The following is a 14,741-nucleotide window of genomic DNA, read 5'->3' on the forward strand; positions in this document are numbered from 1 at the left end:
GGTGTAATGGGGCTGGGTGTTTGTTAATATGATCTATTGGATTGGTTTTTTTTTTTCCTTTTTGTCTTCATTGTGAGTTGTATTGTGTTGGGGGGGGGCGCACTGAGGAAACTCAATCAATCTCATTGTAAATATGTTGTGCACTGACAATAAAAAAAATATTATTTACAAGCCATAACCAAGCAAGTGCCCTATTCATCGGGAAGAAATGTCATGCCTAACGCATTTAAATAAACAAAAACAACACGGGAAATATTTAAAAACATGTCGTGTTTTTATTATTCCTTTGGAAAGAAAAAATAAATAAGCAGTTCTTGACTCGTTTTAATTCGCCTGGTGCCGGAGTTCCGTCGCCTTGAAAAGTCGGCGAATGAGCGACACCGAGCCTGTCATGAAAGCAGCTCCAAAGCTGAGGAAACAGAAGAGGGGGGGGCGGAGGGCGTGGCGAAAGGATCCAGGCGAGGCGTTGATTGGTTCGCTGTTCTCCAAATCAATCAAGAGCGGGGAGGAAAGGACCCCCCCCCGGTAACCACGGGCAGCGGAAGCAAGGAAACGCCTGCGCGCGTGCGCCTGGTCTCCCTCTCTCGCTCTCTCTTTCGGGATGAGTCGCCTCTTTTCCCGGCATCCTTTCTGATTTGGCTTCCTGGCGCCCTGCCAAGGCGGAAGTCGTCCGAGATGATGGCGGCCGTTATTCCCTTCCGTGGCTCCTCAGCGAGGTTTGCCTGGACACCGTTCGCCTCGATGCTGCTGCTGCTGCTGCTGCTTATCGTGCCGGGACCCGCGTTGACCGGCAGGAATCGAGTCAAAGTACTGACTGACGGAGCGTGGCAAGAACTGCTGCAGGGCGAGTGGATGGTGGAATTGTGAGTCGTGGCGGGCGGAGAAAAGCGGCTCTTTCCCCCCCAGAAGTGCCGGAGCAATCGTAGGATGGGGAGGGTACCGCAAAGATCATCTAGTCCAGCCCTCTAGAAAAGGAGGACTCTGTATCTGTTCAGGGCTAACTCCGCTCCCGCCTTCGCTTGTCAGGATGCCCTGACCCTCCACTCTCTTCCTTAGCGGCTGGCTGTTTAATGATTGGGAGCGTTAATTGTTTGTAAATATTGGGCTATAACGACCCTTTACTCTCAGAATTCCCAGCATGTTGCTGGAAAAAGAGTCCATGCATCTTAAAAGTAACCATAGTTGATGGACATGCATAAGTGCACCTCCCTGTCTTAACGTTCCCTTGTAATCGTATTCATTTCATGTATTCATAATCATGTTTATACTTATATTTGTTATCTAATTCATGCTTGACGAAATAAATAAATAAAAATAATAAATAGGCATGGGCCATGCGGAATTTTGCATTCTTGATTTGGTAATCCCTAAAGTGTAACTAGACTTTCTGGTTTGGTTTTTGTTTGAAGATGTTTAGCTTCTAATCCCAGATGTTTCTTCAGCTCCTTGATGTGGTAATTCTTTGGGGGAGGGAAGTTCTACCCAGTACAAACTGGTATGTCTGAATGGGAGGAACTGTGCTGTTTCATGCCAGCCACTTTTCCAAAACTGAAAGCAGAAGCACCTAGTTCCAACTTTTGACTGAAACAAAAAATGAGTAGGCCAAAACTGGTGTGCAAGTCACAGTCTCACAAGTGTGTTAAACCTTAAATGCCCTATTTTCCCCATGCTTTGTTTAGTATATCCCATTAGTCCATCTTCCATTTTTCCAGTGTAGTATATCACATTTTTCTCCCTCAATTCAGCCACTGCCAATGTACTGACATGTGCATCTAGGCTGGGCAATTAAGAGGAGTCCCAAGCTCCATCAGCACCATAGTATTTGCTTTCCCCCCTGACTCCCAATGACATCTGACCACAGCAAAACATGGATATGAGTTTGACACAAATCACCTAAAGCTAGCTGCTTTGTGCTTGAAACAGTTAATGAATGGAATGCTTTATACCTCTCTAGCACTTGGTTAGTGAGATACTCCATGAGTATTCAAGAGCATTACGCCTCCTGTTATTGAATTATTGTAATTAGTAAGGTTAATTAATTGTCATATGAAGTAAGTTAACATAATAAAACAAATTCTGTGTGTCATAGAATCCAGTGAAGTTGATTGATCAAGATTTTATGACTGCAAACTGCTTTATATTACTGAGTTAGAACCTCAGTGGTTTGTTTACTCCAGAATATTACCTCTAGTTGAAGATAGTTGTTGAAATTCTTAAGGAAAGAGGCTCTTTTAGCCATCACAACTTTATATCCATTGAATTAGATATACCAAGGAACAACCTAAGAAGATTTTGTGCGCAGGGCATAGATTCTTCCTTTAAAAATTTGCCCCTTTTAATCTTGAATATTTCTTCTATTATAATCAGTTTTGCTCTACTTTCATAAATATTTGGCTGCAGTTTTCTGTAGTTTATGAAACTACAGTTTTCATGAATCATATTAACATATAGCATGTTAACATATAGGTATGTACTCCAAGACACCTGCAGCTTTTATTCTCAGAAAATGTTTTTTTTTTCTGTGTAACAATTGGTTATATAGCATTTATTTTTCAGCTATGCTCCTTGGTGTCCTGCCTGTCAGAATTTACAGCCAGAATGGGAAAGCTTTGCCGAATGGAGTGAGGATCTTGACGTGAACATTGCCAAAGTGGATGTAACAGAGCAGCCAGGTAAGTTGTTCTTCCTATGTGAATTGAATAACGTAAAATATGTTTCATTGCTTTAGAGTAAGTTACACACAATTTCAAAGTTGGGGTGTGGTGGCTCAGTGGCTTGATCATGTTAGAGATGGTCTCTGTTCCATTGGTTCAAGCCCTAGCACTGTACAGTGGGATAAACTCCCATCAGTTAGCTTCTGCCTACCTTGCAGTTAAAAAAAGGATGTTCTATGCAAGTAGATAAATAGGAGATGAGTTGAGGCAGGCAGTGCAGGCAGGCAGATTTCTACTGGCCCTGAACCTTCCCTGTTGCAATGTCCCTTTGTGAAGCAACTCCAGAGAAGGGAGGGGGAATCGGATGTTGCAGCAGGAAGAGCTGCTTATCTTTCTGGTGCAAAGCCAGCCTGCCCTTCTGTGGCACACCATGGGTAATGTGCAAGCGTGTACCTGTAGAGCTGGTAAATAAGCAAACTACTACTCCTATTAGCATTGTAGTCTCCTAGTTAATGTAACAATGCCATATGCTAATAATAATAATAATAGTTGCAAGGTTTTCTCCAAACTGAAAGTACTTTTATTTATTATTGATTGATTTATTCAACCTATATCCCTTCCATAGGGGCACAATGACTCAGTGGTTCAAGATGCTTACCTAGGTTTGAGCATGATGTGGTGAACTCCCATTACTTGCCCCAGCTCCGGCCAACCTAGTAGTTCAAAGCATGTAAATGCAAGTAAATAAATAAGTCTCACTTCAATGGGAAGGTAACAGCATTCCATGTGCCTTGGCATGACCATGGAAGTATCTTTGGACAACACTGACTTCCTTGGCTTTATCTCTAACAGAGATAAAGCACACATGTCCCTACAGTTGGACTCCACTGGATAGGGAAATGCTTTAGCTTTATATGCTGCCCATTTTTCCTGATGCCAACTGTAGGCAACTTTCATTCAATGAACTCATGATACAATGTGTTTGTAGCCTCAGGCTTTTCCATCAGATAGCTTCAAGCTGCGTTCTGAGGATCCTGATAATTCTTCAGAAACTTTTTGGGAATTTCTTAGTGAGAAGTAAATTAATGTTGGAAACACTTTCAGGAGTCAGATTGGACTGCTAGCATGCCTACACTGAAGGTAGATAAAATAGGACTATATATTCTCCACTTTATCCCTCTGAGCCCTCTGCTTAGTTGACAAACAGATGAGTAAAGAGTTTTGGAACAAAAGTCATTTAATGAGATACATAATTTATTAGCAAGGGTTATAGGTGGAAAGTTTTGTATTCAAAATTATTCCTCTGTCATGAATTAAATAGCCTGGAGCAAATTACATGGAACTAGGCACTCCCAATTTTAGTTGTGATAAATAATAACAACTTTTGGTTTGCTGAAACACTGTGCAGGCCACTATTGTTACAACTTTGAAAGATATGTTTGACCTGGGAAAATTGAATAATGTAATAGCTTGGTAACAGAATATAGCACTTCAGTAGCTTGTTAGAAGCGTAACGGCTGATAATGTGTTTGAAAAGTAAAACATTAATTAATGGAAAGTTCTGACCAATTCCATTTTTGTCTGCCTGTTGAATTTTTCATAAAAATAATATAATTAATAATAATATATAAGAAACTGATAGTTTTTACTGATCGAGTTCTGGGTATGGCTGTTGGTAATATATTGTTTGTAGGATGCTGAGGATGGGATGAGATAGCGTGGTCTTCAGTCACGTTACTGATAACCTCTGTCTTTTTTTAAAAAGTCAACTGCAATTGTACGCATAATTAAAATGAGGAAATTTAACTTAGCAATAGCAATAGCAGTTAGACTTATATACCGCTTCATAGGGCTTTCAGCCCTCTCTAAGCAGTTTACAGAGTCAGCATATTGCCCCCACAGTCTGGGTCCTCATTTCACCCACCTCGGAAGGATGGAAGGCTGAGTCAACCTTGAGCCAGTGAAATTTGAACCACTGAACTGCAGATAGCAGTCAGCTGAAGTGGCCTGCAGTACTGCACTCTAACCACTGCGCCACCTCGGCTCTTTGAGCAAAGTTAATGTATTTGTGACTGATTACCCTGAAATACATCTACTATAATAAATAAACACTTGATCCTCATTTTCTTTCTGGATCTTTATATAGGACTAAGTGGAAGGTTTGTCATAACAGCACTTCCCACCATTTACCAGTAAGTACTTTAAAACCAATTCAGTTGCTATAACTCCTGTGGTTTTTGCCTCAAAAGCAAAATAGGAAAATACTTCATCTCATGTTTTTTCTATTGTAGTAGTTTTAAACTTTAGTGAAAGTAGCTATTTGGAGGATAATAAAAGACCTAGAATTTAAAATCAATTAAGGGAATGAAACAAAGTAATATTAGTTCCATTTTGTCATTAATAATCTAGAAATAGATTATTACATAATCAGCTTTTCCTGTTGGCAGTAAAGGAAGGAGATAAGGTAGAGGGAGATGTGTGGTTAAGAAGAGAGAGAGAGAGAGAGAGAACAAAAAAAGGAAAGAATTGTGGTTTATCTTACTTTATAAAGACCTTTTGCAGAAGTGAGAATATATTTATAATTTTACCTATGTTTTTTGTCCCTTAGCCAGCTAAAGTTAAATCACAATATCTCATTTAAACATTTGGAATCAGTTAGTTAGCTTGTTTTAATACAGTTTCATCCTTAAAAGGATCAGAGTTGTTGATGGACATAATAACATGGCATTGCAACTCATAACAATCAAAACAAGGACATTACAATAAAACCAATTAAAAGGAAGGTCAAAGATGGCAAGAATGACAGACCAGATGGAAATGAAGGAATCGTCTCGTTCTTCCTCAGTTTCTTTGAACAAGGCAAAATAAAATGAGGAAACCAACAATTAAAGGAACACTTTTGGGACATGCTTAAAACAAACAGTAACTCATGAATGAAATCAAAACCAAACTCTCTTCTTCATCCTGGTGCCATCTCACTGATTGCAAGATGAATAGCATAGATCTGTGGGGGTGAACCTATGGCACGCGTGCCAGAGGTGGCACTAGAGCCCTCTGTGTTTTGTCCACGCACGCTATCATCCCAGCCCAGCTTTATTGTGTTTCTCTGTACGTTTCTCGCCGTCATTTGCAGGGAAACAAAAGTTTGTGGGACCAAAAAAAAAAAAAAAAGTTCAATCAATTCCAACTTCTCACGAAAGAAAAGATCTCGTGAAGTTGGAATGAAATTTTAGCATGCTTCACAATGGAGAGATTGGGTCCCTTCCTCCTTGAGCCCATTACAGCGCAGAGCCACAAAGCGACTTGGTGTTGGCTTGCTCGCCTCTCAGTTGCTTTTCTTGCAGAGCTGCTGGTGTTATGATGCGCTGCCGGGCAGCTGGTCTCGGCGCGCTGCTCCTGGGCTCGTTGGCCTACGGACTTCAGATTCCCACCACCCGCACCAGTTCAGGATTCTCCCCCCCCTCCCCGGCTGGGGGAAGAGAGAAGGGAGGAAAGAGAGAGGGAAGGGAAAAGAGAGAGAGGAGAAAAAGAGAGGGAAGGGAGAGGGGAGGGAAAGAGAAAGAGGGAGGGAAAGAGGGACGGAGTGCAGAGAGAAGAGGAAAAAAAAAGAGGGAGGGAAGTGAGAGAAAGAGATCAGGAGGGAACGAGAACGGAAGGGAAAGAGACAGAGGGAGGGAAAGAGATATTGGGGAGGGGGGGGGAAGAGAAAGAAATCAGGAGGGGGAGGGAGGAGAAAGGAGAGAAACAGGGAGGGAAAGAGAAATGATATTAGAAAAAATTGTCTTTTTCATTGTTGCTACATGTAATATTCAAAAGCAGAAAAAATGAAGGAACATAAAAATGCATTTTTCTTAAAACAATTAGCTGAATTCCGCCTTTATCATTATTTTAGGTAGTAAACCTCAGTATTCAGGGTTAAATTGCCATGTTGGCACTTTGCAATAAAAAGTGGGTTTGGAGTTGCAGTGTTGGGCACGGTCTCTAAAAGGTTCACCATCACTGGTATAAGTTATAGATGTCTAGAAGAGTTTGGCTGGAGAAGAAAACTCCCAAGTATCACATCAGCTGATCTACTAAGGTAAATTAATTAACTTCTTGCTGTGCAGAAGAGGGACATCTGAAGGCTCAAACCTCCCTTCTCATAAACTATCTGAATCTCAACAATTGGCCCTGTCTCTGCTTTGGGGTGATAACTTGGTAGCGCCCAATGTTGTCTATTTTCTAGACATTCACCTAGCACCCTCCCACATACCCTCATAAACTGTGATGCCATTCTTGGCACTTAAAAATGTCAAAAAGAAAAATGGGTAGGGGAGAAAGAATTTTTATAATTCCATTTCCCAATCTTTAGAGGTTTGCCCCTGTGAAATAGGCCAATCTAAGAGGAGATAATTTTGTGTGTTTATTTTTAAAAAGTGAGGCTGGAAATGCCTAAAAAATTACGACATCTGAAAAGGATATGGGGAAATATATCTTCCTATATGCAACCTAACATATAATTCAGAATGAACTTATCAAATAGGAAAAGTGGGCAATAAGGCTTTAGTAGAACACAGAAGCAGAGTTAAACCTGGTAAAAAAGTAAACTAAAAGCACAGTGTAGTGTCTGTCTAAATGTTTTACTTTTACTTTATTTTACTGAAATAGCAAATTTTTGAAGCCAAATTCCTTTTACTTTTATGCTTATTGTATGTCATTGATTGTTGTGAACTGCTCAGAGCTGTTAAGAATTAGGCAGCATACACATTTAATAAATTATTATCATTATCACTTCCAGCTTTCGGAGAAAATTCCTCTTAATTGGAGGCTTCTGAAAGATGTGTAAAGCCACAGATTTCTGTCTTCATAAACATGGTTATGCCCTTTAAAAAAAAAAAAAAACTTGCCTATCTCAGTGGATTGAGATGTTAGGGTAATATGACCAAACAAGTTTCACTTGAGGTAATGTGAAATGAAAGTCTATCTAGTAAGCCGACTGCATTCAACACAGGTGTATTGGACCAAACATGGTAATTGGAGCCATAATTCAGACACCAAACTTTGAGACCAGGATTTGTAGTCCCACCTTAGCCAAGGAAGTCAGCTGGGGTGACTTTGGACCAATTGCTCCCTCAGTCCAACCTACCTCACAGGGTTGTTGTTTTATAGAAAATAGAAGGAGGAAGGAATATTAGATGTTTGTCACTTTAAGTTGTTTATAAAAGTAATAAAGGCAGAACAGTCAATAAATAAATAAAATAAATTCATCAGGTGACCTTGTCTACAGTGTTGCTAAGTGAGACATTATGAGAATTTAAGTGCTTGACATGGCTCTTATTTTGAACAGTTGTAAAGATGGAGAATTTAGACGGTACCAAGGTCCCCGAACTAAAAGTGACTTCATCATTTTATCAGTGAGCAAGAATGGAAGTCTGTTGAGCCTGTTTCTTCATGGCTTGACCATCTTCATTTTTGTAAGTATCAGCAGAAATGTTTCTGCTCCCTAACAGGCTTGGGAATAAATGCCAAGCTTGAATTCTGACTTTAGATGAATCCAGTTAATTTACAGATCATCACTGTAGTCATCAGCACTGATTTAGGCAAGTTACCTGGGAAGTTTTAATCCTGTCTGTCTGTCTCTATTTCTCTCTCTCTGTCTGTTTTATCCTATCAAGTTTAATCATTTATGAAGCCGAGATCAACTTAAGACCTAAACTAATGATTTCTGAAAACAGTTAACCAGCTCAATTGAGTCTAGTTATTCATATTTTCATTATTTTCCTATAAGAAGCTTAGGTAACAAAATAGATCATAGTTATTCCATTTAATCTGGCACTGGTCCACTACCACCTCATGTACTGGGCCCAATTGTGAGCACATCAGTTTGAAAAAAAAAAGAATATGTTCAGAGAAAGAAAGTCAATGAATACGATCAGGGGACTAGAAATCCTTTGAAGAGGAGTTTGGGTGTGTTTAGGTTTGAAAAGAAAAGAACATTTGAATGCTTGCTAAGGTTAGAGTTCACTATGTCATATCCCCAGTGCATTAAGTAAGTAATTCTGTCAATAAAGACATGAATTTAACTTGGGTTTGTATCCAAGCCATACTGTCTCTTATTAGTTATTACATATCTATCCACAGCTCACAAATATGCTGTTTAATAGTTGGAGAATCCTATCCAGTAAAACATCAAATTGACACATCTTAATTTCCTCGGTTCGTCTTCCCCTCCTTGTTTGAAGATAGGGCCATTTTCTCTCCTGCAGCCTTTTGGGTGGGGACCTCACATTTTTCTCCAGGAACTCTGTAAATATCTTTGCCATACTTTGAATGCCAAAAAACATAATTTCTCTGGCCTTGGAGAGTTTGAGTTCATTTAAATGTTCTTGTATATCTGAGTGCTTCTCCTTTCATTTCACTAGTAGCATGATCATGGCCAGCAAGGACTTTGTTTCCCTTTGGGGGGGGGGGGGAACTAAAATCTTAATTAAGATAGTTTACCTGTTGCCTAATTCATCCCTTTCTCTTCACAACAGTTAGAATCTATTTCTCTAACATACCCCTAGCCCCCTTGATGTTGTTATTTTGGGAAACTTGTGTAAGCTTCAAGCTGATCATGTGATTACCATATTTTCCCCTTTGATTATAGGCTTCTTCATACTTCTCCTATGCAGGCCCTTTTTTTCTTTTGAGCATCCCATGAAAACTGATTGCTTCTACATTGACTTCTTTAGATGTCTCCCACTTTTTCTTCTAATAGGAATCATTTACAATTGGGTTTCATTTATAGTTGAACATGGGAATTGATTCCGTTGCAGTCAGATGAAAATTGCATGAGCAACCTTAATAAAGTTGAATGCTAAATCTCAAATGGGCTGCTTAGATCACTGAAATCCATTGAAAGCTCTTTAATTGTAGATTTTATTTTTTGCCTCTTATCCCTTATTTTTTTTCCTTATGTGTTTCTTTGCAGGATGAGCAGCATGTCTGCCTTATTTCAGCTTTCCATGTGGATTAGGGTACGTGCCACATCTTCCTCTAAATCAGAAGGGAGATTAAGTTTGTTTAATCTGGCTGCCCAACTCACTCATGGTGATTCCAGGCAGCTTACAGAGTTGCTGTCCAGCTAATACTCAAATGTGTGTTTTTTTCTCCCTTTCAGCAATGTCACACATATTTCACAGAAAACCTTGGTATACCAAACTGGGGGTCCTATGCAATTTTTGCATTTGTAACTTTGTTTTCGGGGTTGCTGCCTAGGCCTTGTAAGTAAACATGTCTCTTTGCACTCAGAATTAAAAGGAGAAGGTAAAGCTTGAATGCAGTGCTGAAGAATGTTGGTTTTCTTTTCAGATCATGGTATTTCTGGCCGATTGTGTGTGTCCCTCTAAAAAGCAAAGGCCATACCAGCACCCTCATCAGAGTAAGTATATTGCTGCATGCCAAGTGCATTTCTTCTCGAACTGAGACGAGAAAAGGGAGCTTTAAGCATTGAGCCAGTCTTGGAATTATCACCTTCGTGTGGTTTATCTTTTGCTGCCTTATGATGTTACCAGAGCTTTTCCAAAATTATAAAAATCTGACTAATTAAACTACCTGTTAATTAAATAATGGCATTTAACTGTATTTCTCTTAGGTCTGCCCACTTTCAATAGTACCTTTCAGTGGTCAATTGTACCTCTCTGCTCCATCCTAGATCAGGGAGAACAGAGCAAGAGCAGAGGGAGGGAGGCTCTCTTGTTTGCTAAAAGGAGATAGAAGTGCTATTATGTCTAGTTGGGTGTCTTAAATAGCAGTGTAAGGATTCAGCAGAGCCGCAGAAGGTTTCTGATTTTTGTCTGAAGATGTGTTAATGAACGCGGATAAGGAGTGAGTAGTTTCACCTAAGTTTGATAAAAATTAACTATTAATTTTCTGGTTCTAGCAATGTTATGCAATTTAAACAGTGATTCTCTGAGGCCTAAAGCTCATATTCCTCACAAAATAGAATACAAAGTCAGAAGAAGTAGGGAATTTCCTTGGGCGGGGACCCAATTGGAGAGCAACATTTTAGCAAGTGTCAGTCTTACAGTAAATTTCACCTCCAGGAATCATGAGGGGGCTTTAGCAACCAGTTCTTTTCTGCCCCTTTTATGTAGGATTTACATTTGTTACCTAGCCTTGTAAAATTCATGTCAGAATCTTACCCATGCAGTAGTTTGAATCCTGACTTGCTGCTCTGTTCACAGACAAAACCGAGGGGGAAGTAATTTGTTTATTTCTTAGACTTGTATCCTACTTTTCCTCCATGAATTCAGTACTTGGGAATCTTAATTTTATGTATGAAGCAAATTATAGGAATTCAGTGGTGCAAAAGAGATTGTCCCAAAGTCGCCCAACCTATAGTTCAGGATAGATTTGAAGCCTAATTATGCTCCAGCCACTTGACTATTATAGCAACTGTCTCTAAAGCCAAGAGCATGTATTTTTCCCTCTCATTTACAGTGGGGAGACGAAGCCACTTTTATTTTCTCCTTTATAACTTCAGGACCTCTATTGTAAGGGTCATCCAACTCTCCGGTTCTAGAGTAATTATACAAAATTGCAGAGAGAAATGAATGAAAATCGATTGTCTTCAATCCATTTTTATCAGTGAAAATGTCCTACGAGTAGATTTCCACTGGCATATGAATTTAAAACCAAATCAATGTTTATGCTCTGCTTTAAAAACACTTATGGTACTCTGCAAATTTCTTTTTGCTGCATGACTTCTGCAGAGCTGGAATGTAATAATACTTGCATTAATGAAGCTAAAATCCCACACAGATTTTTTTTTTTTTTAAAAATTGCTTTTAAACCCGGGCTCCTGATTAAGTTGGTTTGTTACCTTCCACAGTCCTAACATAAGATTTGCTAGTTGATAATTGCAATCCAACCTTTTTGTTAAAAGGGGGCAGCATGATTTCTGGGAACTCAGGAGATACTATTAAAGCTATTTGAACAGAATGGATAGTAGTAGTCACTTTCATACCACATGTGCAGATTGTTCACCCTGCTTCTTTACCATCTAAGGAGATAAATGGCAATGCTGAATTTTCTTCTCTTTTTAGGAAAGCTACTAGAATCTGCTCAGCATTCGGAAAAAAAAAAGTGAAGGACTTGAGGGAGTCAATCTTGATGGTGGAAGGGACCGTGGAGATCCATGTTACCCTGTTCCTCCACCAAATCCTGTGAGGCAACGCGTCGCAAAGCCAGAGTCTGAAGCAGAGCAGTCATAGCTCTTGCCAGCAGGTTCATCTTCTGGAGATCCTGGAGGGATGCCTAATGATCAAATATGCAGGTGGGCAGGAGAGGTGGGGAAGTCCTCCTCTTCTACCTCCCAAGAGAACCAAGACTCAGAATCGTTTTTGAGATGGTGAAAATTGTTTCTGAATCTTTCAGTGGGACAAATTTAAAGCGTGGCGATGGAAATGCTTTTCCCTTTCTCCCTGGAACAGGTCCTGGAGGTGCAAAGGATTAATTTGCCTATGGCACAGTGAATTCCAGAATTTGGATGAGTTGCCAATCTGCAATGACAGGACAAACATTGGGCCCAAAACCAGATGATCCCGTTTGAGAAGCCTTTCTCTCTATCCAGAAATAAACCAGGAGGAAAAAAATGCTTTCTTCTATTACTTGTTTGGATCCTAACTCAAGAGGGTACTTCTACAGTTGGCTTGCTTTTTACAAATACAAAATTACAAAAATCCTTTTTGCGTTCAGACTAATAATAATAATAATAAACTTTCTGGCTAATTTTGAATACCCAGCAAGAGGTGAAGCCCAGATTTTTGAACAGCGGTTAATTTTCTCAAAAAAAGTTGGATCCCATAGCAAAGAGGGTTGTTTTCTTTTTGTTTCTGTTTTAAATTGCTTGTTATGTGAGGTTGTTACACGAGAGGCTATTGTTTAAAAGCGAATGAACCCAAGTATCCCTTTTGCCTAGCCTGAACTTCACCCTGTTCCCCAATGTTACTTGATTAGGGTGCATCAAACTTCATATGCCACTATTTGGCAGGAAAAAGAAGTAATAATGTAAAGTTTGTTTAGTTATCTTATTCCTAATAGCTTAAAAACTAAGACTTAGAAGTTTATTTGATAATCCTGAAGTGGAGGATGCCACTGTTAGCATAGTTGTCAGTTTCTTTCCCTGGGGGAACTTTTGCTTAGATTTCAATAAAATCTCATTTTTATCAATATTTCAAGGCATGTGGATACTTGTAGCCACTTCCATCAGCATATCACAAAGCCAAGAAATCCTGCCCACTATCGTTTTTCATCTGTTTCCTTTCCTTTTAGTTCTGTTTCCTAAGACACAACATTCTCACAGAAAGTTTTCTGACATTACATTCTTTTTGTACCACAAAAAGTCACTGCCAATCTCAAGGAGGAAGACTCAATAGCCACTTGACATAGCTGGCTAGTCTGCCTTAACCACCGATTATGTTGACAAACTACACGTTATCTGATAAGTTTGAAAAGCTTTAATAAAATACGTTTAAGTTTGAAAAGCTTTAGAAAAACAGGATATTTCCTTGGAAAGGCTGGGTAGTATATGGCCTTAGCTGATAAGTAGAATACAGTTCAATTGGCTTGTGAAGCAAGCTTAGAACAATTTAGTTTTGTATAAAGTATCTTTTTTCCCCCTTCTTAAAGCTTTCTTTATATTCTCATGAAAACTAGGAATTACTTGCCATTCTTTTCTGAACGCTGCCCAAGTTTTGATGTAGGTAACGGGGAGACTCACAGACCATAGCATTGCTTGTTTTTCCATTAGCATTTTCTGTAGGAGCAAAAAAAAAATTACACATTTTCTTCCAAAGATGTTAAAAGTCAGATGCTGGCCCAGTAAGCAGCCATCTCCTCCTCTGCTTGCTTGTGGTTTCCCTGTTTCCTTAAAAGGTCTTCCAGCCATTGGAATCCGGTTCTTTGGCTCTATATAGGTGTGCTTGCCTCTGCCACGGAAAATTGACTCGGTTAATATTTTTTCTCCTCCACCCCCTGGTATGGTATGAGTATGAGCATGTGATTAAGAATGTTTGTATTGAAGAGCCATGGTGGCGCAGGTTACAATGCAGTATTTCAGGCTGATTCTGCCGACTGCAGGCAGTTCGATCCTGACCCTCTCAAGGTTGACTCAGCCTTCCATCCTTCTGAGGTGGGTAAAATGAGGACCCAGATTGTTGGGGGCAATAGGCTGACTCTAAACTGCTTAGAGGGCTGTAAAAGCACTTTGAAGCGGTATATGTCTTAAGTGCTATTGCTACTGCTATTCAGCTCTGAGACAAGGATATGCAGAGAAGTCATTCTGTTGGTTGATTTGTCTTATATTTAACCAAGACTGTGTTAACTGATTGAAACAAGCTTCTCAGGCACCTGTTCTTGTTTCAACAATGGCCACATGCTGACAAATGGGACTTCCATACTGAAGCCTTGGAATGAAGGCATATTTGCTTTAACGTGATCTTTATGGAGAATCAGTGGGTGTCCTTGAAAGTTCATTCCGTACAGTCCAATCTATAGGAAATTGCTGCTAACCTCTAGGGCTTTCTGCTAAGCAACTCGTCTGCTGCTATCTGCCCCGAAGAGCTTCTTTGAATCTGGAGCTGGTTTAGGTTTTCTTGAAATGGAGATACTTCTCCTCCCTGCAGGCAAACATCTGGATTTTATTGTTGAGTTTCTCTGCAACCATCTCTCTCTGGTCAGCACAACCTTCACTGAAAGAAACCTTCAGGCAGAATAAGTTGTCACACAATGGGGAGGATAAAGTTCTAAGCTTACCTGTTCCTTGTTGTGCTCTCCTTTTGCAAAAAGGTTTTTTTTTTTAAACAGAGCAGGCAATACACAAGCAATCTAAAGTCAAAAAGTCTTTTCTTACAGCTTGTTCAACATTTGTGGGCTGGCAGTTAAATAACCTTTAAAACAAATTCAGATACGCAGGAGAGAAAGGGTGAGACGGGTCACGCTTGAGGACTATGCTGTGCTGAAGGAATTATTCTTCAACCTGTTTAGTCTTTGAATAAGCCAGTTTAATTCTCCAAGGATGTAAAAGCATGTTCAGTATTCAGCTGTTAAGCTGATGTGTTTATT

General features: G+C 39.7%; 1 protein-coding gene across 1 annotated transcript; it reads left to right on the forward strand.

Annotated features, from left to right (window-relative positions):
* Positions 1–578: 578 nt before the first annotated feature.
* On the forward strand, positions 579–13,440 carry LOC116522563 (thioredoxin-related transmembrane protein 1-like). The gene is given in 12 exon segments (XM_032237533.1): positions 579–863; positions 2,557–2,672; positions 4,801–4,846; positions 7,981–8,036; positions 8,039–8,089; positions 8,092–8,107; positions 9,607–9,652; positions 9,796–9,888; positions 9,890–9,898; positions 9,987–10,056; positions 11,723–11,748; positions 11,750–13,440. Coding segments are annotated over 12 exon segments (858 nt in total). The 5' UTR covers positions 579–675; the 3' UTR covers positions 11,891–13,440.
* Positions 13,441–14,741: the final 1,301 nt, after the last annotated feature.

The sequence above is a fragment of the Thamnophis elegans genome, chromosome 1 (assembly GCF_009769535.1).
Source record: "Thamnophis elegans isolate rThaEle1 chromosome 1, rThaEle1.pri, whole genome shotgun sequence".
NCBI lineage: Eukaryota > Metazoa > Chordata > Lepidosauria > Squamata > Colubridae > Thamnophis > Thamnophis elegans.